This window comes from Anabrus simplex, chromosome 5 (genome assembly GCF_040414725.1).
Source record: "Anabrus simplex isolate iqAnaSimp1 chromosome 5, ASM4041472v1, whole genome shotgun sequence".
Taxonomy (NCBI): Eukaryota; Metazoa; Arthropoda; class Insecta; order Orthoptera; family Tettigoniidae; genus Anabrus; species Anabrus simplex.
The window spans coordinates 46,985,044-47,009,295 of record NC_090269.1 but is presented as its reverse complement, the minus strand read 5'-3'; the positions used below and the strand labels follow the sequence as shown (position 1 = coordinate 47,009,295).

The 24,252-nt window shown below is 38.1% G+C and overlaps 1 protein-coding gene across 2 annotated transcripts in view; it reads left to right on the top strand.

The window, feature by feature from the left end:
• MED16 (mediator complex subunit 16) overlaps positions 1–24,252 on the top strand; it is a 163,798-nt gene that overhangs the window by 51,827 nt on the left and 87,719 nt on the right. For both annotated transcript variants that reach the window (XM_067146880.2, XM_067146878.2), the window contains exons 6-7: positions 2,122–2,303; positions 11,140–11,280. In XM_067146880.2, coding sequence (XP_067002981.2) covers positions 2,122–2,303; positions 11,140–11,280 — 323 coding nt within the window. The remainder of the gene's footprint in view (positions 1–2,121; positions 2,304–11,139; positions 11,281–24,252) is intronic.

The window sequence follows — 24,252 nt, the reverse complement described above, 5'->3', positions numbered from 1 at the left end:
AGCAACCGTCGTTCAAAGTTTCGGAAGTATTGGAACATATTTTGTCAAGAAATCACTCGTTATAGAGGCATTGCAACTTGAATAGGTTCTGCCTTGTTTCTCTATAAATTAGCAACATATCAACATACTTGTCTCTGGAATACGTCGTGAGTTAATGATTAACTGCTACGATGTGATGCGACCTGGTAGGTGTGGATAAACATAGTGTCCCTTTTACAGTGGGGTGCTATTGGTTGTTCATAAAAAAGAAATGTATAAGGTTGGATTTGAACCACTACACTACCAAAACTTAGATAGCACAGGCGACCTGCACATTACCGACTCAACCACAAAGACAACATGCATGATTCTTGCTAGAAGTGTAGTACTTTCCACTTGGATAGTTAATATCTGTGCTAGAGTTTTCAGTCATTGCTTATGGCGTTCACTTAACTATCTAACATTACAAATCTCATGCCATAACTTATTAATTTGATCGTATCATGGGTATGTTACAGACTATGAATCCCATAAGTATGTGTCTTTTCAGTGAGCAATAAATGCATGATTATACAATGGCCCATAGGATTGGGTAGGGAAATTGTACATAGTTGCTTTTTCTTTCCTTGTTCCATGTCTCATTTACATTGCTGATATACAGGCTGGATACAGAATAATATTGACCTTAAGGAGAAATTTGATGTTGTTTTTGTGTCATAAAACTATAATAAGGAGCACTCAGTGTATGCTGTATATACCGTATTTCTCCAAATCCAAGATAACCCTAAATGCAAGACGACTCCCACTTTTTCCTTCAAAAACAATTAAATCAGGCTTAAAAAGTGCTTTGTAAAATCATACGAATGTCTCTTGTACAATATGCATTTTTAGACTATCTTTGTCTTCACGCCAGCGCCGAACATTGGCTTCGGTTATGCTGTATTTTTTTGTTGTTGCACAATTATTCTTTATTTCCGCAGATTTAATAACCATTGACTTAAAATTGCATCATAATATCAAAGAGAACCCGTTGAAAATTTGCCGGCAATACCTGCGTCTCTACAGTACGACAATTCATCAGGGAATATTCCTGCTGTCTTTAAAACTGTTACTTTTACTCAGCGTCAGGTACAATGGGCTGCCGCTAAACGTACGTCTCGCTTGCTTCAGCGGCTTGTGAAGTATAGGCCTAATAAAGACATGAATGTAACCGTCAACGAATGAGTTTATTGCACCGTGGTGTGGCCATTCCGCCCTTGTGTTTATCGAGCACATACCTCACAATTTCATATTCGACTTCTTTAAAGCGTCCCTGTTGTAGGCCACTGAATGCAGTTTTTAAGCTATCTTTGTTTTTGCACTAATGCCAAATATTGGTTTTAGTTAGGCCTATGCCGTATTTTCTTGTGGTTGCACAATTATTCTTCATTTGCATGTGTTTTATAACCGTTAACTTAAAATTGGCACCATAATATTGAGAACCCATTGAAAATTGCCGGCGATACCTGTTCCACGTATCTTTACAATACATAAGATGTTGATAATATACGAAACGTACCACTTTTAACCATTAAGTTGCCTTAGGCAATCATTGTATCGACTAGGTGGAAAATAAATAAATACTTAGTTGTGAATCTTTACAATACGACGATCCATCACAAAAATATTCCTGCTGTCTATAAAAATTAATTTTACTAAGCGCCAGGTACAGTAGCCTTATAACTCTGCCACCAAGTAGCCATAGCCTTTCTCAAAATTCGAGGTTCGCATGTTTTAATGCCATTCTGCAGATTTAAGAAACGTGTTTGTAGAGGCTAATAGAATGTCATTCTCTCTTCACTATTTTCCAAGATGCAGTTACATTACAGAGAGGTGCTGTACAACCGGTTGGCACGACTAGCGATGTATGATAAAGAGTTGGACATTGATTGTCAATGAGTTTTGTGTGTGCGTGCACAGGAGGTGAAAAGAAGTAGTGTGGTTACTTTGGTACCTGCCATTGGTATTCAGTACTGTTAGGGTCACGAATGCAAGATGACTCTTTATTTTTCACAGGAGGTTCTGAGAAAAGAAAACATTGTCTGGATTCGGAGAAATACAGTACTGACAGAAGTTATGTGATGTATATTTTTTCATTTGTAGATCGGCAGGTGGCTCAGCTGAAGTTCGTTGTACGTGAAGATGCCGACTCTCTTGTTGTTGCGGCCAATGGTGATAATGGTTGTCTGGTGGAGATATGGGAATTGAGGGAAAAGCCTCTTCCAATTCACAAGCTGTTTCAGTCAAAATCACTTTCTTCTCAGCCCGAACCCTTTAAGACGGTGGTGAGTAATGGTTTATTTTTCAATTCTGTTCAGGTAAAAATATGCATTTCTGACAGAGAGATTAGTCAAAATTGGCTGATGACCTCAAAGTTAGGTCCCTTAACACAATAACCACAGTCCTCATCACCATCATAGCGTAGAAAAGGTAAGAAGCTGTACAACTGTAGGTCAGGAGCAGAAGTGAATCAAGATATAGTACAAATCCGCTGTAACGAGTACGGCACATAGCGAGAACTCCGTTGTAATGACCGGTTTTCTTCTGGCCCTTGAAAAATTCCTATATTAAACTGTGTATTATCCTTCAGTTACAGCGAGAACCCTATCACTGATGCATCCGTTATTACGAGGAATTAAGTATGCATTAGTATTTCTGTTATTGATATTTATGCACTCCAGCGATTACAATGAATGTAATATATAAGTAATAATAATAACAACATAAACGTTTCCACCTTTTCAATACTAAAATATATTCACAAAATTATAAATTACACGGTACTAGTTTCGACCCATCTTGGGGTCATCATCAGCCGTATTGGAGCAAAGATCACTTTTGGCGAAATCCTAAGAAAATGTTATTTTAAAGAATAACAAGTGAAATGAGATGTTATTATGGTAATAGTTAATAATACAAGGAATATACATACTAAGAGGTTTTTAACAAAGAATAAAATATAAATGGGGTGTTGTAAAAATTATAATCATGGAAATCAGTAAGTTCTTGTATTGAAATGAAATATGGCTTAGGAAGAGGGCTTAAGGTGGGGCTGAAGGGTGCGGGAGAAAGTGTAATTGTCTTGGAAAAGTACCTTTGATTAAATTTAGGATTGAGTTTAGGTTGGCTGCATTATTGTTTCTGAGTAAAGTGATAAATAGATCGAAGAGTATGTTGGGTTTCTCTGAGATTTCATTGAGATTGTGACTGGCATTAAAGTATTGGTCTAGGTGTATGTAGTAATTTTCCATTATGTTGAGTAAAGGGCCCTTGTTTGCTAATACGAGGATGTCCATGTCTTGTTCAATATTGGTGAAATTATGGTTATAATCTTGCATGTGTTGGCTGATGGCGGAAAACCTGTTGTATTTTATTGCGTTAGTGTGCTCGTGGTATCTGATAATGAAGTTTCTCCCGGTTTGCCCGATGTAGGTTTTTTTACAGGTAGTACATTTGATCCTATAAACTCCTGATTTTAAAAAAACTGCTGGTCTTGTTGATGTGTGAAGTATTGTATAAAACGTTCATGTTCTTATTGTTGGTTTTGAAGGCTATTTTAACGCCTTGTTTCTTAAAGATGTTGGTTAACTTGTAGATATCATTGTTGAACGTGAAGGTGGAAAATGTTAGAGATTTGGTTATTTCTTTTTTGAGGGTAGTTTTTGGGCGATGTTTGTGTTTATTGATTATCCTTTCTATAAAATGATTGCTGAAGCCGTTGAATTTTGCGATTCCGCGGATTGTGTTGAGTTCGTTTTTTAGATCTTTATTGGACATAGGTATGATGAAGGCTCGGTGAACTAGGCTGTTGTATGTGGCTCGTTTGTGGGACTGGGGGTGCACTGAATCTTGGCGAATGGTGGAGGCTGTTTGAGTGGGTTTTCTGAAAATTTTATAACTGAAAGAATCTGAGTTTCTTGTGATGGTTAAATCTAGAAAGTTGATTTTTTGATTTGATTCGGATTCTAGTGTGAATTTGATATGAGGATCAATATTGTTGAGTCTTAAGAGGGTGGTGGGTGCTTTAATTGATTTCTCATTCATGATTACAAAGACATCGTCGACATATCTGGCCCAAAAGACGTATTAGCAAACAAGGGCCCTTTACTCAACATAATGGAAAATTACTACATACACCTAGACCAATACTTTAATGCCAGTCACAATCTCAATGAAATCTCAGAGAAACCCAACATACTCTTCGATCTATTTATCACTTTCCTCAGAAACAATAATGCAGCCAACCTAAACTCAATCCTAAATTTAATCAAAGGTACTTTTCCAAGACAATTACACTTTCTCCCGCACCCTTCAGCCCCACCTTAAGCCCTCTTCCTAAGCCATATTTCATTTCAATACAAGAACTTACTGATTTCCATTATTATAAAATTTTTACAACACCCCATTTATACTTTATTCTTAGTTAAAAACCTCTTAGTATGTATATTCCTTGTATTATTAACTATTACCATAATACGTAGAGGCGCGCGGCTGTGAGCTTGCATCCGGGAGATAGTAGGTTCGAATCCCACTATCGGCAGCCCTGAAAATGGTTTTCCGTGGTTTCCCATTTTCACACCAGGCAAATGCTGGGGCTGTACCTTAATTAAGGCCACGGCCGCTTCCTTCCAACTCCTAGGCCTTTCCTATCCCATCGTCGCCATAAGACCTATCTGTGTCGGTGCGACGTAAAGCCCCTAGCAAAAAAAAAAAAAATTACCATAATAACATCTCATTTCACTTGTTATTCTTTAAAATAACATTTTCTTAGGATTTCGCCAAAAGTGATCTTTGCTCCAATACGGCTGATGATGACCCCTAGATGGGTCGAAACTAGTACCGTGTAATTTATAATTTTGTGAATATATTTTAGTATTGAAAAGGTGGAAACGTTTACGTTGTTATTATTATTACTTATATATTATTCTCAGTTCAATACGGACCAAAAACATGAAATTCATAACCTTTAATTTACAATGAATGTGAACGATCATCTTCGATATATTTTTCGCACTATGTACACCAGCAAGCTCTCTCGTCGACGTTCTAACTACAGTAGAAGTCCGTTATAGTGAGAATTCATGACAGCGAAAAATTTACTCGCTAAAGCGGATTATCGTTATATCCGATTTTTGTATAAAAGTCGGAAAACCTCCCACACACATAAAAATCGGTGTGAAACGGCAATCAGTTTGTTCAAAACTTGCATTTCCGCAAATGATATCCACACTATGGCTTACTTGTTTGTTATTTTTTGAAATCCGATACTACGTGGAAGTGTATGTTTAATTTCATTCTGAAAAAATATAGTACCGTATTTCTCCGAATTCAAGATGAACCCCACGTTTTCCTTCAAAAAATTAAAATCAGGCTCAAAAAGTACTTTGTAAATTCATATGAATGCCTTGTTGTACAGTAGGCCTACGCATTTTTTACTATGTTTATACGCCGAATATTGACTTTCGTCATGCCCTCCCTTTTTTTTTTTTTTGCGGATCCGCAATTATTATTTATTTCCGCGGGTTTAAGGACCATTGACTTAAAATTGGCACCGTAATATCGAAGAGAACCCGTTGAAAATTTGCCGGCAATACCTATTCCATGCGTCTCTACAATACGACGATCCATTAGGAAATTGTTCTTGCTGTGTATAAAACTGTTACTTTTACTCAACGTCAGATATAACCGGCTACCGCTCCATGCACGTCTCGCTTGCCGGGTTCGGCCAAATTCAGCGCTTAGCGATGTATAGGCCTAATCGCGGACGTTGAAAGTCAACGAGCGAGTTTATTGTGCCACGGTATGCCCATTCTGCCATTGCGTTTTCGTGCACATACCTCACAATTTCATCTTCGACTTCTTTAAAGCATCCTTGTTGCGGACCACTGAATTAATTTTTTGTACAGTATGCATTTTTAGCTCTTTGTCTTCACACTAACGCCAAATATTGGCTTTAGTTAGGTGTATGCCATATTTTCTTGCGGCTGCACAATTATTCTACATTTCCGAGTGTTTAATAACCATTAACTTAAAATTGGCATCATAATATCGACTAGAACCCATTGAAAATTTGCCGGCAATACCTTCTCCACGTATCTGTACAATACGACTACACATCACGAAAATATTCTGTTGTCTCTAAAACTTAAATTTACTAAGCGTCATGTACAATAGAACTCTGCCACTGAGCAGCGATGGCCTTTCTAAGAATTCAAAAGGTCGCATGTTTTAATGCCATTCTGCAGATTTGAGAAACTTTTTTGTAGAGGCTAATAGAACACCATTCTCTTTTCACTATTTCCTGAGATCCAGTGTCGTTGCACACAGGCACTGTACAACCGGTTGTCGTGGCTAGCGATGTACAGTATAGTGAAGAGGAGGTCGTTTATTGTCAACGAGTTCTGTGCGCGTGTGAAAAGAAGCAGCGTGGTTACCACGGTAGTTGCCAGTGGTATCCATTAAGTTACTGTTAGGCCGCGAATGCAACAACCCTTGAGTTTTCGCATGAGATTCTGAGAAATAAAAAGTCTTGGATTCGTAGAAATACAGGATCACTCCAGAGGTTTCTGTAGCAAACACCTCAGTTTTCTTCTTCAAACAGCGTCACCTAACCGTTTATGTATCATGAATACATATTTGAAACGCATGTAGAGAAATGATAACCTCCTCGCTAAAAATTTACATGTAAATAGCCTTTCCGAAATTTTACTAGACGCGAGAAGATATGAAATATCTTCTGAAATCAGTGATGTACTCTGCCATATCTTGAGGTGTATCACATTCTTACTTAATTTCCGTATATAATATTAAAATTAAGATATCGTTTACTTCAGTCTTTATTTTTAACGAGTTAACAACTGCTATCGGCCACGTTATTTACGCATTTATTACGAAAACGTGTTATCCTCTTTCATTTAGAATTTTCATTAGAGAACAGCAGTCGACGGGTATTATTAATCAACGCCAACATCGTCTCCGAATGTCAACGAGAGAGTTCGCAAATGCACAAAGTGAGAAGATGATCCATCGCATTTTGTTGCAAACTTTTCAGTTTTCTTATTCAAACAGCATCACTTATCCTAACTTAACCGTACTGTACGTATGATGAAAACATACTTCATGCGCCAGTAGAGAAATGATAACCTTCTCCCTATAAATTTTCATATTAGTCTTTCTGTAATTTAACCAGACGTGACAAAATATAAACTAACCTCTGAAATCAATTAAGCACTCTGCCATATCTCGAGGTGTATCCCATTCTTACTTAATTGCAGTATTTAGCCTCAAAATTAAGCGGTCGTTTAGTCAGCTTTAATTTTTAACGAGTTAACAACCGTTATCGTACATGTTATTTACGCATTTGTTACGAAAATATGTTCTCTTTCATTTCAAATTTTCTTTATGGAACAGCTGTCGATGGGTATTATTAATCGACTCCGACATTGCCTTCGAATGTTGAGAAGAGAACTTGCTAGTGCACATAGCGAGGAAACGGTGCTGAAGGTAATCGATCGCATGCAATATCACTGCTGGGGTGCATAAATATTGGTAACGGAAAAAATCGCGTGCGCTTAATCGCTCGTAATAACGGATGCGTCAGTGATAGGGTTCTCGCTGTAACCGAAGGACGATACACAGTTTAATATAGGAATTTTGAAGGGACAGAAAAAAGTCGTCGCTATAACAGGAGTTCTCGTTATATGCCGTACTCGCTGTATCAGACTTCTACTGTAGAAGGGAATGTCAGAGTCGATTAGTAATATTCGTCGACTGTTGTTCTGTAAACATAATTTGAAAACAGAGATGAGTTATTTATAAGGTTCCACCTATTCAATACTAATTATGTGTTGTATAGATGTTATTCACAACATTTATTTAACATGGGACCGGTTTCGACATTTGAATGTCATCATCAGCCATAAAACAAATTACATATAAATGAGTAAGGACATATTAAGTGAAACTGGTGTAGTTACACATTGAAATATAAACATTAAAAGTCTTTATACGTCCATTTCCACCATGTGTCAAACAAACCGTCAAAACAAAAGAGCAACGGCATAATAAAGCTGGTGCAGTGACACATTGAAGTATGTACATAGCCTCTCACTATTCCAAGATTAAAAGAAGGTTCCTTGATACGTAGTCAAAACACAAATGTCTTGTAAATGTCTCAGTGTATCACTACGCTGGTTCTGATTATTATTGTTTAATTACCACAGGATGTGAATGGGCATACAAAGACCTCCTGACGAGGGCTCTAATCAGTGTTGAAAATCTGTTCCTTTCACAAAGGATGACAAAGAACATTTTCAGGGCTAGGAAAAATGTGATCATACTACGTGGTAATAGTGAAAATCAAATCTGTGACGCGATAAACGAGATTTTTTAAAATGTAGATTTAATACAACGTGAAATGGGATTTCGAGTTTATGAAGTGCTAAGCAAGAAATCGTTTTAATGAGGAAATCCCTTACGAGGTTTCACTGTATATTCTCGCGTCTGGTTAAATTTCGGAAAGGCTACGTATTTGCATGTGAATTTATAGTAAAAAGGTTAACATTACCTTTTTTTTTAAATGCTATTTGTTCGGGGCTTCGACCTATAGAGATCTTTTGCCCCTACTTGCACCATATGATATGAACCTGCGTGTAATTGGAATTGTGGAAGTGTAGAGTGTTGAATGTGAGGAAAGGAACGTTAAAGATGACACAAACACCCAGTCCCCAGGCCAAGGATATTAATCATTTACAATTAAAAACCCCTGACCCAGCTGGTAATCGAACCCGGGGCCGCCGGGTGACAGGCGGACGCATTGTCCCCTACACCGCGGGGCCGGATTAACATTACTCTACTGGTGCTTGAAATACATTTTTACATTTTTATGTTTTACAACTGACAGAGTTTCAGATTCGGGTGTCAGAAATAATAATTTTTCAATTTGCTAATAGAGGTGAAAAGATATTGATCTTGATAATGATGTTCTACTGACAGGCATGTTGCCCAATGCTATGGTTACGGCCAATTATGTTTATGTATGAACAACAAACATATTCACTTAGGTTGGAGTGAAAAGCTACCACTCTAAGGAGTGTTTGAGAACAGATGGAAATACTGTACCAGCAACATTTAACTGACGTAATCTCTGAATTTGAAGATTTTCGTAAAATTTTAAGAGACGCTAATTTTAATAAATTGATTATGTTTTTAGGTGATAAGCAAGGATGACATTTTGAGAAGATTGTAAATAGAATAGTGTAGTTTAGTGTTCTTTTATGACATTTATGATATATTTTATTTCATTTATACCACATATTAGATATCAGTTAAGAGATATCAGGTGATATTTGAAATGAGATATTTGGTGTTTGGTGTTCAATAATGAGTAAAGAGGTCCAAGAGATATTTGGTGGTGTGAAAAACCACTGAGGAAGAGGACAATAAGATTCTCAAAACATATACGGTGTTTTAGGTGATAGCAAATAATTAATTAAATAACTAAGTATTGACAAGGCTGATTTTAAATATCAAATGAGTATTTATAGGAGTAGAGATTGATTATAAAATCAAACCACAATGGTTAAGTTGATAAAATCTTGACGTCCTGTAGGCGACCTGTGCATCTGGGGGAATGGGGCCCTAACTAAGATGAATTCTAATGAAGAAGTTGGGACAAACTTCCAGTCCCTGGGCCAGAGGAATTAATCAATGAATGTTAAAAATCCCTGACCCGACAAGGATTCAAACTCAGGATGCCTTAGCCATGGAGCTACTTGGAGCCACCAGCAGTGCCAATGCACTATGAAAGACTTTGTCCCATTACCAAAAATTGATGCCTGCTTGGCCATCAGATGATATAGATGTTGATTCCCATAGCCTACGCAGTGGCCCTGCACTAGCCATGCGACCAGGTGGGTGTGCTAAGTACCAACCGATGAGCCCAACTTAGCACATGGGGGCGAAATGCTGGCAACCAGGAATGAGTTAGCTGGAAAATTTATAATGTCCAATAACGGACCATTTATATTGGCATTAAGCAAGATGATGGTATGTTTGTCTGGAATCTTGGTAAAATATCCTCAAGTTCTTCCCAGAATCTTTCAGTTCCCTCCGGGTCTTGGTTGATCGACGCATGAACGCTCACAGTAGTATACATTTTGTTTATGCTTCGAAAGGACGCATTCGAGACTCTGCTATTCACAGAGGTGAAATTTGTGATTGAGTCCTGAATCTTTTTGTTGACTACAAATCCTGTGCTGAGATGGGGGACAGTTTGTGTGATACATTTGCCAGGTTTACCTTTAAAGATCCTGTAACCTTCAGATTCAAAGGCCTGCTCATCTGTAAATCTTGTTTCCTGAATTGCTGCAATTAAAATTTGCTGTTCAGATATGATATCTGTGAGCTATTTCAGACTTTCAACCTTCTGGAGAGAATTGGCGTTAAAGGTAGCAAAGAAATTCTTGGCTCTATGTCTGATCTTCCGTGGAGTCTCCAATACCTCTGAGCATGTCATGCAGGCTCCCAAGAATCCGAAGTCCCGCTAATGTCGTACAAGACGACAGTGAATTGGTTACCACCTGTGGTAGTAGCTTTACCTGAAATTTCCTCCATGCTTTTCACATTTGAAAAACTGTAGACTGGGGTCGATGATATTTCGCACCGACCAATGTTGTGAGTCTTGGAGCCTCCAGCACTGATAGGTTCACCAAACCAGTTTCCTGCTGGGATTGATTACCCAACCTTCCACTGGGTTGCTCGGCTTAAGAGGGTCACCTCTTGTAGGTTAAGTGCTGGAGTTGGAGTGAAAGAGGCTAGTTGGATTCTCTTGTGTAATCCAATAGTTTATTGATGCAGATGATAGCAATGACGCATTTCACTCCCATTTGCCAGGGCTGTAAAACCCCCTCCTTGGTTGACTTCCTAGGATCCGATGATGATGGATGATGATGCTGATGATTTTTATTATTATTATTATTATTATTATTATTATTATTATTATTATTATTATTATTATTATTATTATTATTATTATTATTACTACTACTATTATTATTAATGACAGTGTTTTAAAATTATGCCTCGATTGTTTGGCATGAATTGTGTTGTACTATGTTTCAGTTGTGGCAACATCAGTCACACTTTCTCTCCACTTCTAATGTGGTATGTGTTACTACTTCAAAAATTCCACCACCTTGCTATGTTATGGTGGCATTAGCAGATGGCACTATCCACTGTCTCTACAGGGACTCGCTCAAGCAGGTAAGAGGAATTTATTTTGGTGAAGTTAAGTGAAGAAAGAAGTTGCAGTAAGTTGAGTTATTTAATTCATAACACAGATAAGAACACATATTAGGATAAAAATATTGAAAGGTCAGTGCAAAAAGACACAGGAACAGAAAAGAGAAACATGAACAAATATGAAAAAATACAAGAGATAAAGGACAATCTCCACATCTTCATACATTAGTGTCTTCAAATTGATTGGCTCTCTTCTCATCAGACCCCGATGTTCTGTATCCATTTCGTCTCAGTCCCTGACAAAATAATTCCTGCTTCCCAGTTTCATCAGGACAGGTTTCAGTACTCATTGAAGGGCCATCTCTAGACCGATCTTTTGTCTTAATGTGAGAATTTTATGAAGATGTGGAGATTGCATTTGTCTTCTTGTGTTTTCATGTTTGTCCTTGTTTCTTCTTTCTGTTATTCTCTCTCCATGCTGACCTGACGTTGCTTTATCTTTATACAGCCAAACCTCTGTATAACAATATTTTCAGACCAAAGTAGATCATATTGTTACATCAATGTTATTGTTAAATTGAGTGTATAAAAATTGCCAGCAGATACAGTTTGACCCACAGGTTAATTCAAGGTAACATGTACAGAAGCTAAAAATATTTTTTTAAATCCGCAATATATACGTACATACTGTGACAATAAAAGCAAAATAAAGTCATTTTCATACAGGTCACGAAGGCCCTGGGAGGGATGGAAGGTAAAGGCTTCTGCATTCTGTAACCTCAGCACTTTGTGGGGTAGAGTGGTTAGCTCTATGCCTTGCTGCCTTTGCCCCCAGGAATTAACCTCGTACTCATTTTTGGTGTAGGTTGAGTGAACCCCAGGGCCATGTGCACCTCCGGAAGTGGAGATCTCGTTTCTTAAATTTTTTGACTTCCTGAGGGGGTTACATAAAATTAGCTTCATGGTCCTTATCGCACTTCAATAGATTCACAACTAAATATTTATTTTCCACCTAGTCGATACAATGATTGCCTAAGGCAATTTAATGGTTAAAAGTGGTACATGTTTAGTATATTATCAACATCTACAGCCACATAACATTGTTTAGATGAAAAATACATAAATTGACAAAGTAATGCTTTAGAAGAAGTGTCCTTAAAATTAACATAAGATTGACAACATTAAAACAAACAAAAATCTCTAGAGAAAATATATATTTTTGTTTGTTTTAATGTTGTCAATCTTATGTTAATTTTGAGAACACTTCTTCTAAAGCATTACTTTGTCAATTTATGTATTTTTCATCTAAACAGTGTTATGTGGCTGAAGATGTTGATAATATAAGAAACATGTACCACTTTTAACCATTAAATTGCCTTAGGCAATCATTGTATCGACTAGGTGGAAAATAAATACTTAGTTGTGAATTCCTGAGGGGAAATCGATCCCACCTACTTCTGGGTGAACCGAGCATGCCTTTACTGCCTCAGCCAGGCAGCCCCTATACTGTGACAATACTTACTTACTTACTCCTCGGCGCTACATCCCTTGTAGGGCCTTGGCTTCTCTGACGATTGTAGCCCAATCTTCACGATCTTCTGCACGCCTCCTCCATCTTCTTATTCCCATCTTTCTTAAATCCTCCTCCACATCATCCAGCCATCTTTTCCGGGGTCTTCCTTTCCATCTTCTACCACCTGGATTTCCCTTATAGATCTTCTTGACATCGCTATTATCTGGCATTCTCTCCACGTGTCCCAACCACCTTAATCTGTTGCTTTTTATTTCGGTTACGATACTTGGATGTCCATAGAGTTCTTCCAATTCCTTCTTTTTCCTTATTCTCCACAATTCCCCTTCCTTCACTGGGCCAAAAATCTTTCTCAGTATTTTTCTCTCCCATCTGTTCAACAGTTCTTCATCTACTTTGGTCATTGTCCATGTTTCAGAGCCATAAGTTTCCACTGGTCGTAATACTGTTCGATAGACTGTCAACTTTAATCTTCTACCAAGGCTGCGTGATCTAAACACTTTCAATAAAGCTAAGTAAGCCCTATTGCCCGCAGCAATCCTCTCTTTTATTTCCTCTTTCATGTCCTATCCAGTCCTTCCTCTAGGTCTTTCAATCTTCTAGACAGCATATCAAGATCATCAGCATAAGCCAGATTCTGTGTTACACGGTTGAACAGCGTACCGCCTGGATTACTGACCTCCACCTTTCTCATCACACGCAGGGTAGATAACACATCCCCTTGCTGCAAACCTTGGTTTACTTCAAACTCTTTAGTAAGATTTCCTTCTATTTTAACCATGCATTTAGTACCTGTTAGGGTCATTTGTACCAGTCTTATCAATTTAGTTGGGAACTCCATGTCCATCATTGTTTGATACAGTTTCCTTCTCTTCACACTATCATAAGCCTGCCGAAAATCCACAAACAGCTGATGCACATCCACATTATATTCATAGCATTTCTCCATTATTTGCCTGACAGTGAAGATGTGATCTGTTGTTGATCTACCCTGTCGAAAGCCACTTTGGTAGTCTCCTAGTATCTGCTCAACCAGTGGAATGAGTCTCATAGACAAAACCTTAGCTAAGACCTTATAAACCACACTAAGCAAAGATATACCTCTATATTTTTCACAATATACTGTGACAATGAAGGTCGAAATTGCAGGGGAGCTATCAAAACGCGATGGTGTCGGCGGAGCGACGACATTATGGATGGGCCTGCAGCAGGTAGAACAGTAGAGCCGGCATATTCTTTAGGCTCACGATAAGGAAGCTCCTAGAAAGAACTGGACACTGATTAATAATGGAGTAGGCACCCAGAATGATCTGGAAGTGGAAACCGGTGAGAATCAAGCAGTCTTGACTGATTCAGTCATATGTGCGTCAGTTGCAAGTGAACATAAGCAGTTACGAGATGGTCGCAAATCTGTGACGAGTTGTTCATTGGGAATGAGTCTGTCAGTCACTTACACGGAGTTCAGTGAGCCTTGTGAGTTGTGAAGGGTATTGTTCCAGAATGACACTGTGCTGTGGAGGTCACAAGTTCATTGTGCTGGAGTACTGTGTGATCTCCCAAGTGAGTGAGTGAGTGAGTGAGTGAGTGAGTGAGTGATTGAGTGAAGAGGTAAAAAGCTGTACATAGCAGTTACATGAATTGTAAAGCACACTATCTGTTGATGTAGTGATTGTAAATTTAAGGACCCTGATAACCCACCACAATACTATAGAGTTTTTCTAGTTTAACTGCACAATAGAAAATGTAATGCATGACATACCGGTAGTAGCTCTGAAACAAGTTGTTTCTGGACTCCTCTATTTTGGAAGGAAATGAGTAATTTTTTTTAATTTTTTGCTTTTTATAGTTTCTGTAATAAATTCTGACCTTGGATCTTCCAAAGCAATCAACTGTTCCTTTGTAATGCATTGAATTTATTTTATTTGTCCCAGCAATTCTAAATAGATTTTTTTAAGTTTGTACATCACCATAAACATCATTTGTATCTACCTTCTTCATTCCGTCCTTCACTTCTATGATTACCAATTCATCACTGCACTCTGGAAATACTGACAAAAATAATCATCAAGAGGCACATCACTGTTCTTTCCAGTCGCATTTCCATACAATTCCAGATTTTCCTCAGGGTTGTGTTGTTATTCTTCTTCATAGATGATGTCGTTGCATTCATCACTGTGTATAAAGCTACAAACAAAGGAACCTTCGTCTAGTTCGGTTCGCGCAGCTCGCTTTCGTGCTCTCTGATCTTCGCTGATAATACGGGATGAAGGATGAGCATGTTCATGGTTGGCTGGCTAGCTGTTAAGTTGCCATAAACACATACAAGTACAAGCTGCTCTCAGGCTTTTACGATTGAGGTTAATCTCTCATTAATGCTAGCAATGCAAATCAATTCAATTCAATTAAAAGAATGAAAGTAAATGTGAAGTGACAAAGTATAAAGCATGGAGTTGAATGGACCTTTGGCCATAGACATCTTCCCTTCCACTATTATATGCTTCACCAGAGAATGTCAAAAATACCCCCTTGCTTCACTTGTTGAAGCCACACCATTATAATTCAGTTTATGAATGGTTTTCTGTTCTCATAGGTGAGCAGCTGCATCATAGACTATTTGTCTGGCTTGTCCCTTTAATGGTTGTCGGGATTTGATACCAGACTTTGAAATAAGAGCCATAATGTAACTCAAATCATGCTTTCACTAGAATAACATGCTACACAATGCTATTTATTTTAGAACAATTACTAATAAGGTATATGCTACGTGTGAAGGTATTACAGGATTACAAACGACAAAAGAAAAAAATGTATATAAAACCAACAAAACAACAAGAGCACAAAAACTAATACAGAAGTGGCAATGAAATTCTGCATCATCGAGTCTTCACGATGTGCACGGTATGGTGGCCAGACAGCGTGTGACCTTCTCTTGTGCTCCTTCCTCTATGGGTCACCCGTCCACTCGGAGAGAATGCACACAGAGATGGCTTTGTGCAGGTTCTTTCGTTCCTTGCAGATTTATACAAGTCGTGCGTTTTCTCAGACCGTTCTGTACAGTTGGTGGTTGAGCATCCACCCAGCTGTTTAACACCATGTCACAAGTTTCTTCGATTGACTTTAAATGGATTTTGCATTTTCTGTTCCAAATTTGTTAGCACCGTCTCAATTATTTTTGTACAATACTTCATCTTTTAAGTTTTGATGCTTCCCATATCCTGCAGTTGAAGTATGGAAGTGCAGTCAGGTGGGATTTAACACAGCTCAACTTTCTCAAATTTTGGTGGATTATCCAACAGATGCATGATCTTCCAATTTTTTGCCTTCATTTTTGTATTCAGCTGTAGAAGCCATTCTGTAAAAGTGGTGGCTGTCATCCCCACCCTATTATTTGCCTTGTAATTAACTGAAAAATAAAAATCAAAGCTCATGAAGTTGAAATAAATAAACAAAAATTCAGACATTCAGAAAATACAAAATTTGCATGAATTTTCATGTCTTACCTGGCAAGCTCTTAACACATTGCAGACCGGGTGACCTTCACCCCATGCACGGCCCTGTTCCCGGCCACTTTCTGATTACCTCCAAACTGGAGTGCATGCGTTTAAATAAACTGTTAGAACTTCACTAACCTTTGAAGGACTACTGTTTTTTTCTGGAGGCTTTCCTGAATAGTCCTAGTACTCTTTTCTGGTGTGGTAATTGGAATAGCAGGTACCTTTGTGAAGGGGCACACAACATTGTTTGCACATATAACTTGTTTCAATGCGCTTACTCTTGCTCGAACACTCACGACACACTCTAGTTGGGTTTTTCTTCGCCCCAGTTGCTGGACTGTTCTCCAGGATATGATCCCTTATTTGTCTGGATTGTCTGCTAGGGGGGTCCTGTTTGGGGGCTCTCTTTATAGAGCCATCAGGAAAGGAAGTTTGGGGATCCATGGGAGCTACACTTTCAGCCAACCATTCCCTAGCAACTCCCATCAGAAACTGCTTGTACCTCAATTTTCTTTGGGGATTCAGGAAATAGAACTATCTAAAAGCATTGAATAAAGCACAGTTCACTAAATAAAATGTTACCCTCTTATTCCTTTTTACTTCTTGCAAGGAAGAGTAATATATGCCAGGTATTGGTCTGCCCAAACCACACCGGGGCGAATGGAGTGGGACATTGATGATGATGAAGATGATTGGTCTGCCCGATCTACTCCCTTCATAAATCTCTTATTAAAAAAAAAAGGATGAAAATGAGCTTGAATATCATGGTCCCTGTCTTCCTATCTAACTTGCATGCTAACCGCATAGATGCATTATGAATTGTAGTTATCATCCTGACAACTTGCTTATCCTTCCAAACTACAAGCAAAACTTCACCTTTGCACATGAAAGTCATTTACCCCTTTTGTAGAAGCCTAGAATTGTCTTTCAGCTCACATGGCAAAGCACGATTCTCTCTAATAGTTCCACAAACCCGTCTTTTGTGCTGGAGGAGGTTTTCGGCAATAGTCACACTATTATAGTAGTTATCCTGATAAATGTGGTGCCACATACCAAGATGAGGCTTCATGACAGATAATATTGTCTGCTCAAGTTATTTTTCCTTCCTCTGTATAAATCTCTTAAGTTACAGATGTATCCTGTTTCACTCTCGCACACCATTGAAACTAAAATACCATATTTTACTAAATTCCCTGGATTATACGTCCTGAACTTTAAGCGCCCCATGCCATGGGATCATCCCTTCATCTAATGACAGCTGCTATTTCAGTTTGTAAACAGACTGAAACTTGGGTAAAACGTAATCTAACAGAGGCTGAACTTTCTGCATTCTGTTGCTCACATCTGTTGTCTAACTATTGTCGTTGAAATGAATGTAGGTAAGTACCGTATTTACGCGAATAATCCCTGCCACCGAATAATTCCCGCACCCTAAATTTAGGAAGGCTGATTTTGAAAAAAATGCCAACATTGACTCAAATAAAACTCGCACCCCAATTTCGTGCCTCAATAAAAAAAAATTTAAAAAATGCGGGTATTATTCGCATAAATTCAGTATTTGTTGAAATATATTTCGACTCATAGTTTTGGAAATATGGGAGTTTCTATTATTGGATCAGTTGACCAGTAATCTTTCAGACATGATTTCTTCACCTGCCTCATCAATATATACAAAGCAAAACATTTTTTAATTTCCCTGCTAGTGACACTAGTCCACTTCAGTGTTTTAGGGGATACGTTTTGAGAATATGAGTTCTGCTCATAGAGTAAGTTTGTCTGCTCAGCTACATTATAACAGAAATCCTCACCAAACGTAAGTCCTGCTACTTGTCCTATGTTTCCAGGTTCATTAGGCCATACCTTTTATACCAGGAGCACCTTCAAAATCTTCTTGCCTAGGTTCGCTGTTGTCATAACCCAGTTGTCAGAAAACACTACATTATTTACAATATTTTGAATATTTAAACCCGGAACAGTTGCCAGACTCGTTTTGCACGACGTGAGTTCCACACCTTGAAGATAAGGCTATATCCTCATCATCACTTGAAACATTACCATTAGAAGATATTTCGTCATCAAACTCTACATATTCAGCATCACTTGGATATTCAAAGCCTGTATCAGCACATAATTCACAAATCATTTCATCCCTGTCTAAACACACGCGATCCCTAGGCGCTGCCATCTTGGAGACTGCATGGCTCTTTAAACTTTGTAAACATGTTGTCAGGAAATGCAAAGAAAAGCTATGATATGAAGAATAATCAAAAAGAAATGCGACTATCGATTATGTAGAACCATAAATAACAGAGTTCTGTCACCCTTGACCTCCACATAGTTCTGGTATATCTCAAAAGATAGCACTAAACTTCAGTCTGCTGTTAACATGAGATAACTTGGGACTGGTCCACAACGCTCAGCCAGGCAAACACGAGTTTTCTCGGGACCGGTCTGCATTGTTTTAAGTGTTGCTTTGTAGTACCTGTAACATTTATGCAGAGTAGAACTGTGAAACAAATTTTCAACTGTTTTTCCTTATTTGTATTTTTCTCCTTTTGTAGGACATCATTGACATCATTCAATAAAATAATCTCATTCCATTAGCATTATGTTTTTAATTTGGTTTTCAATCCTGGAATCAGTATCTTCAATGGGAGCAGACTTCTCTTCCCCAGCCATCACTTTTTGAAGACATTGCCATGTCTGTCCTTGAAGTGTTGTAGCCAGTCATTGCTAGCTTTAAAGTTTGTATCACTGAGTAGTTGTACAACCTGAAGGGCTTTTTGGCAGATCATAGGACCTCCTTTAAGAACATGTTGAGCCCTCGTTTTGTTAAACCATTTTATTTTAGCAATATGCATATCTTCTGTAACTGCCGTCTTCAGTTGCTTCCATGCAGGGTCAGTCTTTTTTGTTCATAACTTTTTCCTGAATTTCTTTTTTTAAAGAAATGTTGCCTATGTATATTGCAAAAATCCATTGATTTTTTTGAAACTGGTGTCTGTTTCATTCCATCATCTTACTCTTTAAACTCCACTAATTTTAATTCCAAACCTATTGACTTTTATTGAACAGAGGCATTACATACATTACATCCATGCACTAGAAAATAACTGGAAGAACTGGCTATTTTTAAAGATTTTGTACTTTATGCTTTTGTCACCTCATAGAAATTCCCCTTCTTGGGTCATTAGCCATACTTGCTGCCATCTGCAGGGAGCAGCCTATTGCTTTCCAAGAGTCATGTTAGGTCAAGATAAATATAATTACACAGGGTTTTTCTGAAATTTCTTGGTTGCTGTAATGAATAATTATTAATGTTATTAGGATAGGAAATTTGCTGTGACTACTTAATGCAGTTTTATTAATATATTGATCTTCGTTATATGGCAGTTTGACTATGTATGTTCGTAATCAAGTTCCTATCTGTCTATATAAAGGGTGTTTCAGGAGAAATAGTAAATATGTCAGAAGACAGTAGTAGTGTGAATAATTAAAGTGTGTCCCAGCTATTTGTGTGGTACGCATTGGAACAACCGTACAGAAATGATTCAAGACACACACACATATTATTTATGGATGCACATCCAAGATTTTTGTATTTGGAGATGGCTGAATAGTGAAGTCTACAGAGAAAACACAACAGATGAATTGGTTACTATTGCCAAGAGATAGTGATGGGTCGTTCATGAACAAACTGACTCTTTTGAGCGACTCATTGGAGAGAGCTTGTCGTTCAGATACGAGTCGACTCTTGTATGGGCTAGCTCCCTCCTTGCTCCTTGAGAGTTAGTCGTTCAATTACCAGTTAACTCTTGTACGAGCTAGCTTCCTCCTTGCTCCTTGAGAGCTAGTCGTTCATTTAGGAGTCGTCTTATTTTATCAACGAACGGACTGCACCATCAACTGCGACTCCAGGAAAGAGCTAGCTAGTCACATCAACTCTCGTTCATTTCTAGCCAATATCCTGTTTCTAGCTAGTTGCTTTACGTCGCACCGGCACAGATAGGTCTTATAGCGACGATGGGACAGGAAAGGCCTAGGAATGGGAAGGAAGCGGCCGTGGTCTTAATTAAGGTACAGCCCCAGCATTTGCCTGGTGTGAAAATGGGAAACCATGGAAAACCATCTTCAGGGCTGTTTGTGTTTGTCCCAACAATCTCCTCTTCATATTCAGACAACAAACGACACTGCCAGACACCACAGAAACATGCAATAGTGATAACATCCCTCCACATAGGGTTAGCGCGAGGAGGGGCATCCGGTCGTAAAATGGCCAAACCCACATGTGCGAAATAGTTCGCACTCGCCACCCCACAAGTGTGGGAAAAGCGGTAGAAGGGAAAGAAGTAGTAGTGTAATCGTGTAAGGAGTACCAATACATCAAACATATGTCTCTTCTGCGGTGTAATCGTTCTTGAAAAAATTTTATATATATATATAGAAGAGAGTGTGGCATACTGTACCAAAAATTAAAAAAAAAAAAAAAAATCAGTACATAGTAAGAGATACTATACCTGGTTATATGTACATTTGTGTTGATAGTATTTTCCATTATTTTTGTTAAGGATCTCATTTAATCAGTTATGTTTCTTACGCTGCATTATTGAATAAAATAATCTGGTATTCCAGTGCGGTGAGAGGAGCGAGAAACTTTCTGTATCTCCAGTCGAAACAGAATATTCTGATGACATCTGTTGAGTGAATTATAAACTACGTGAACAGGAATAGAGACTCGTCTCATGCTCGTTGGGAAAAAATTCCAGTAGACTGCCGCGACTGAACAAAAGTAGTGCCAATATCTTGACCATGTCCGACTCGTTGGCTGAATGGTCAGCTTACTGGCCTTCGGTTCAGAGGGTCCCGGGTCGGGGATTTTAACCTTCATTGGTTAATTCCAATGGCCCGGGGGCTGGGTGTTTGTGCTGTCCCCAACATCCCTGCAACTCACACACCACACATAACACTATCCTCCACCACAATTACACGCAGTTACCTACACATGGCAGATGCCGCCCACCCTCATCGGAGGGTCTGCCTTACAAGGGCTGCACTCGGCTAGAAATAGCCACACGAAATTATTATTATCTTGAACATACATCTCATACAGTGCATTCAGTCTTGAAAGACATCATTTTAAGAAGAATGGAACTTAGGCAAAGTAATATTAGATGTCATCTATTAATACTGTATATTTGTGATACGTTTCTTCGTTACTGTATATAAAGCTTTATCATTGGATTATTTGCCAATGTTGGCAGCTGTGCATATATTAATTGTTCATTTGTTTTATAGGATATAAACTTCATGTTTTAGATCCATATTGAATTCTGATCACAATAATAATTATTAAATTAATGTCGTAATGGTCCACCTTTTCAATACTGTAAATATGCAATATTTTTTAATTACATTACTAAACTGGGGACTAGTTTCGGCCTTGGCTGGCCATCTTCAGCCTTAATGTAATACATCTAATAACTAAACAAATGTACAAACACACAATTGACATAGAAACAAATGTACAAACACACACTTGACATTAAAATCTGGGATGAACTATGTGTAAAATTTAAAAAATAAATTAGGCTCTGAATTCTTAGCATCTGTGGTATGCTCATCATCTAGACTCTTTCTTGCATTAATATTTATAGAATTGTTAGTTCCATCATTGTTAATCATTACAATTCCAATTGCAAAACGGGAACTGGTAAATGTTGATTCTGTAGTCAGATCATCAATCACCAAATCTACTTGAGTGGCATTAGCAGTATGCAAGCCACTGGGCGCCACTGTAAATAACCACCAGCTGACGCAGAACTGCTAGATGGTGTTTCCATATCAACCAACGTAAATAAAATGAAATGTTCCCGTAGTGCTTGTTAAAATCATGCTGAAATGCTGTTGGACATTGTCAGGATGGCACGTGAAGATATGGTTAAAATTGACACATTCTTAATTTGTGTCTGGTATAAATTTGCAATTCATCGCGGTGTCCATGAAGATAAATGATAGATAAAATTAATGAATTGAAGGAGAGAGTGTGTTAGTCAAATGGCATAGATTTTATGAGACTTACCTCTCGTTGCAGCATGTGGTGCATGACCTATTGTTGTGTGCCTCATACTAACGGTTGTGAGATTTAAACGAAAAGGAAGGGGCGGGGCAAGTAATATTAGATGTCATCGATTAATATTGTATATTTGTGATACATTTCTTTGTTACTATATATAAAGCTTTTGGATTAATTGCCAATGTTCCCAGCAGTGCATATATTAGTTGTTCATTTGTTTTATTCCAAGAGTAGCGTGCTAAACTGGGCATTGTGTTGCCATCTGTTATGGTAAATGTAACTATTTGCACTATCTTGTTCATTCCCGGAAGTCATAAAGAGCGGCCGGAAGTCATAAAGAGCCGTCTGCCCTAAACTCGATGGATGAATGAACGAACCTGGAGGCGGAGAGTGGCCTGACTTCCTTGGCTCGCTCCAACCTTCCCGCTCCCAAGAGTCGACTCTTTTGAATGACTCTCAGCTGGGAGCGGGAGCGAATGAGCTAGCTCCCTCGAAAGAGCTAGTTCGACCCATCACTACGAGAGCTGAAAAGTTGATTGAAGAGTGTGGTAGGAGTTTTTAACCCATACTGTGAATTATTCCAAGAGACGTAGGTTTGTCATTTGTGTTGAACTATTGCACATTATGTATGGTTTTTAAAATCAATAAATACATCAATAAGTCATTTGTTTGTTTTTAATATTTTTGAAGGTTTTCTTATGTGCACCATACAAACAGTTGTAATTCCACACACATTGAACACATGTTTATATGACCTTTTTACTTGAAATAGTCCATACTACTGCCTCTAGACATATTTACAATTCTTCCTGAAACACCAAGTATTTAACTTTATTCACCTCTTGTTATTTTTCAGTACTTAAAAAATAAAAATGAATATTAAATACTTCATTCCTAATTTTTATAATGGGTGTCTGCAACTAATTTTGATTAGCTGACCATAGGAACTGACTCGTGTGACAGAAACACAGTATGTGTTCATTAGCAACATTGCAGTTAGAAAAGCATTTTTGCGTGGTGTGTGGTGGATGTGATTGATTCTGTTTGTTCTTTTACAATGTTGTAGGGAAGGGGAGAGAGTTTGTCTATATCTCCTTTCCCTTTTGGTCTGTTGTGGAGAATTTAAGTTGATGTCTTGCGTATTTGTTTCCTGTGTTTAGTTTTGGGGTATTTAAATCCTGTATTATGTTAGAGTGTTCTGAAATTTTCTATGTACATTGTTTTGAAATTTAAACTGATTTGAACATTGTAGAATATGGTGCATTAACTGTGTTTGAGGTTATAAACACCATAAAAATTATACATGTTTGTGTGCTGGATGTTGTTCTGGGTTGAATTCTGGTAAGTGTCCTGTTCTTTGTTCTGAATGCTGTCTTGTGCTTTATATTCTGATTTTTTTTGGGGGGGGGAATTTCTTTTGTGAGTTTTTTATATTAGCATGACAGATGTTTCTTTATGTAGGAGGATGTTGGTTAGATCGTATAGTATACAGAATTTGTATAAAATACCAGGTTGAAGGAGTCTGAATAATCATTCGAAATGAAACTGTCTATCGAGAGATTCACCCAATCACCAGCACAACGAAGAAGAAAAGAATCTCATATTTCTTTCGCATCTTACAACTGCCAGGAAACAGGATGTTACGGCAACTAGTGATGAGAAATCGTGGAAAGAAGACAGAGGGAACAGTGGAGCCTCAAAATTAGGCAAGATCTCAAAGCAGTTGGACTCAAGATAGCAAATGCAGGATACAAAAATAAAATTAACACCTTTCTTAAGACTCTCAAATTTTTGGCAGAAATGGCACATAGACGAGCTGTAGAGATTTCAGGCAAATTGCAAAAATTACGATTGGTAGGAATGATAAAGTGCCAGGCAGTTCGCAAGAACCAAAC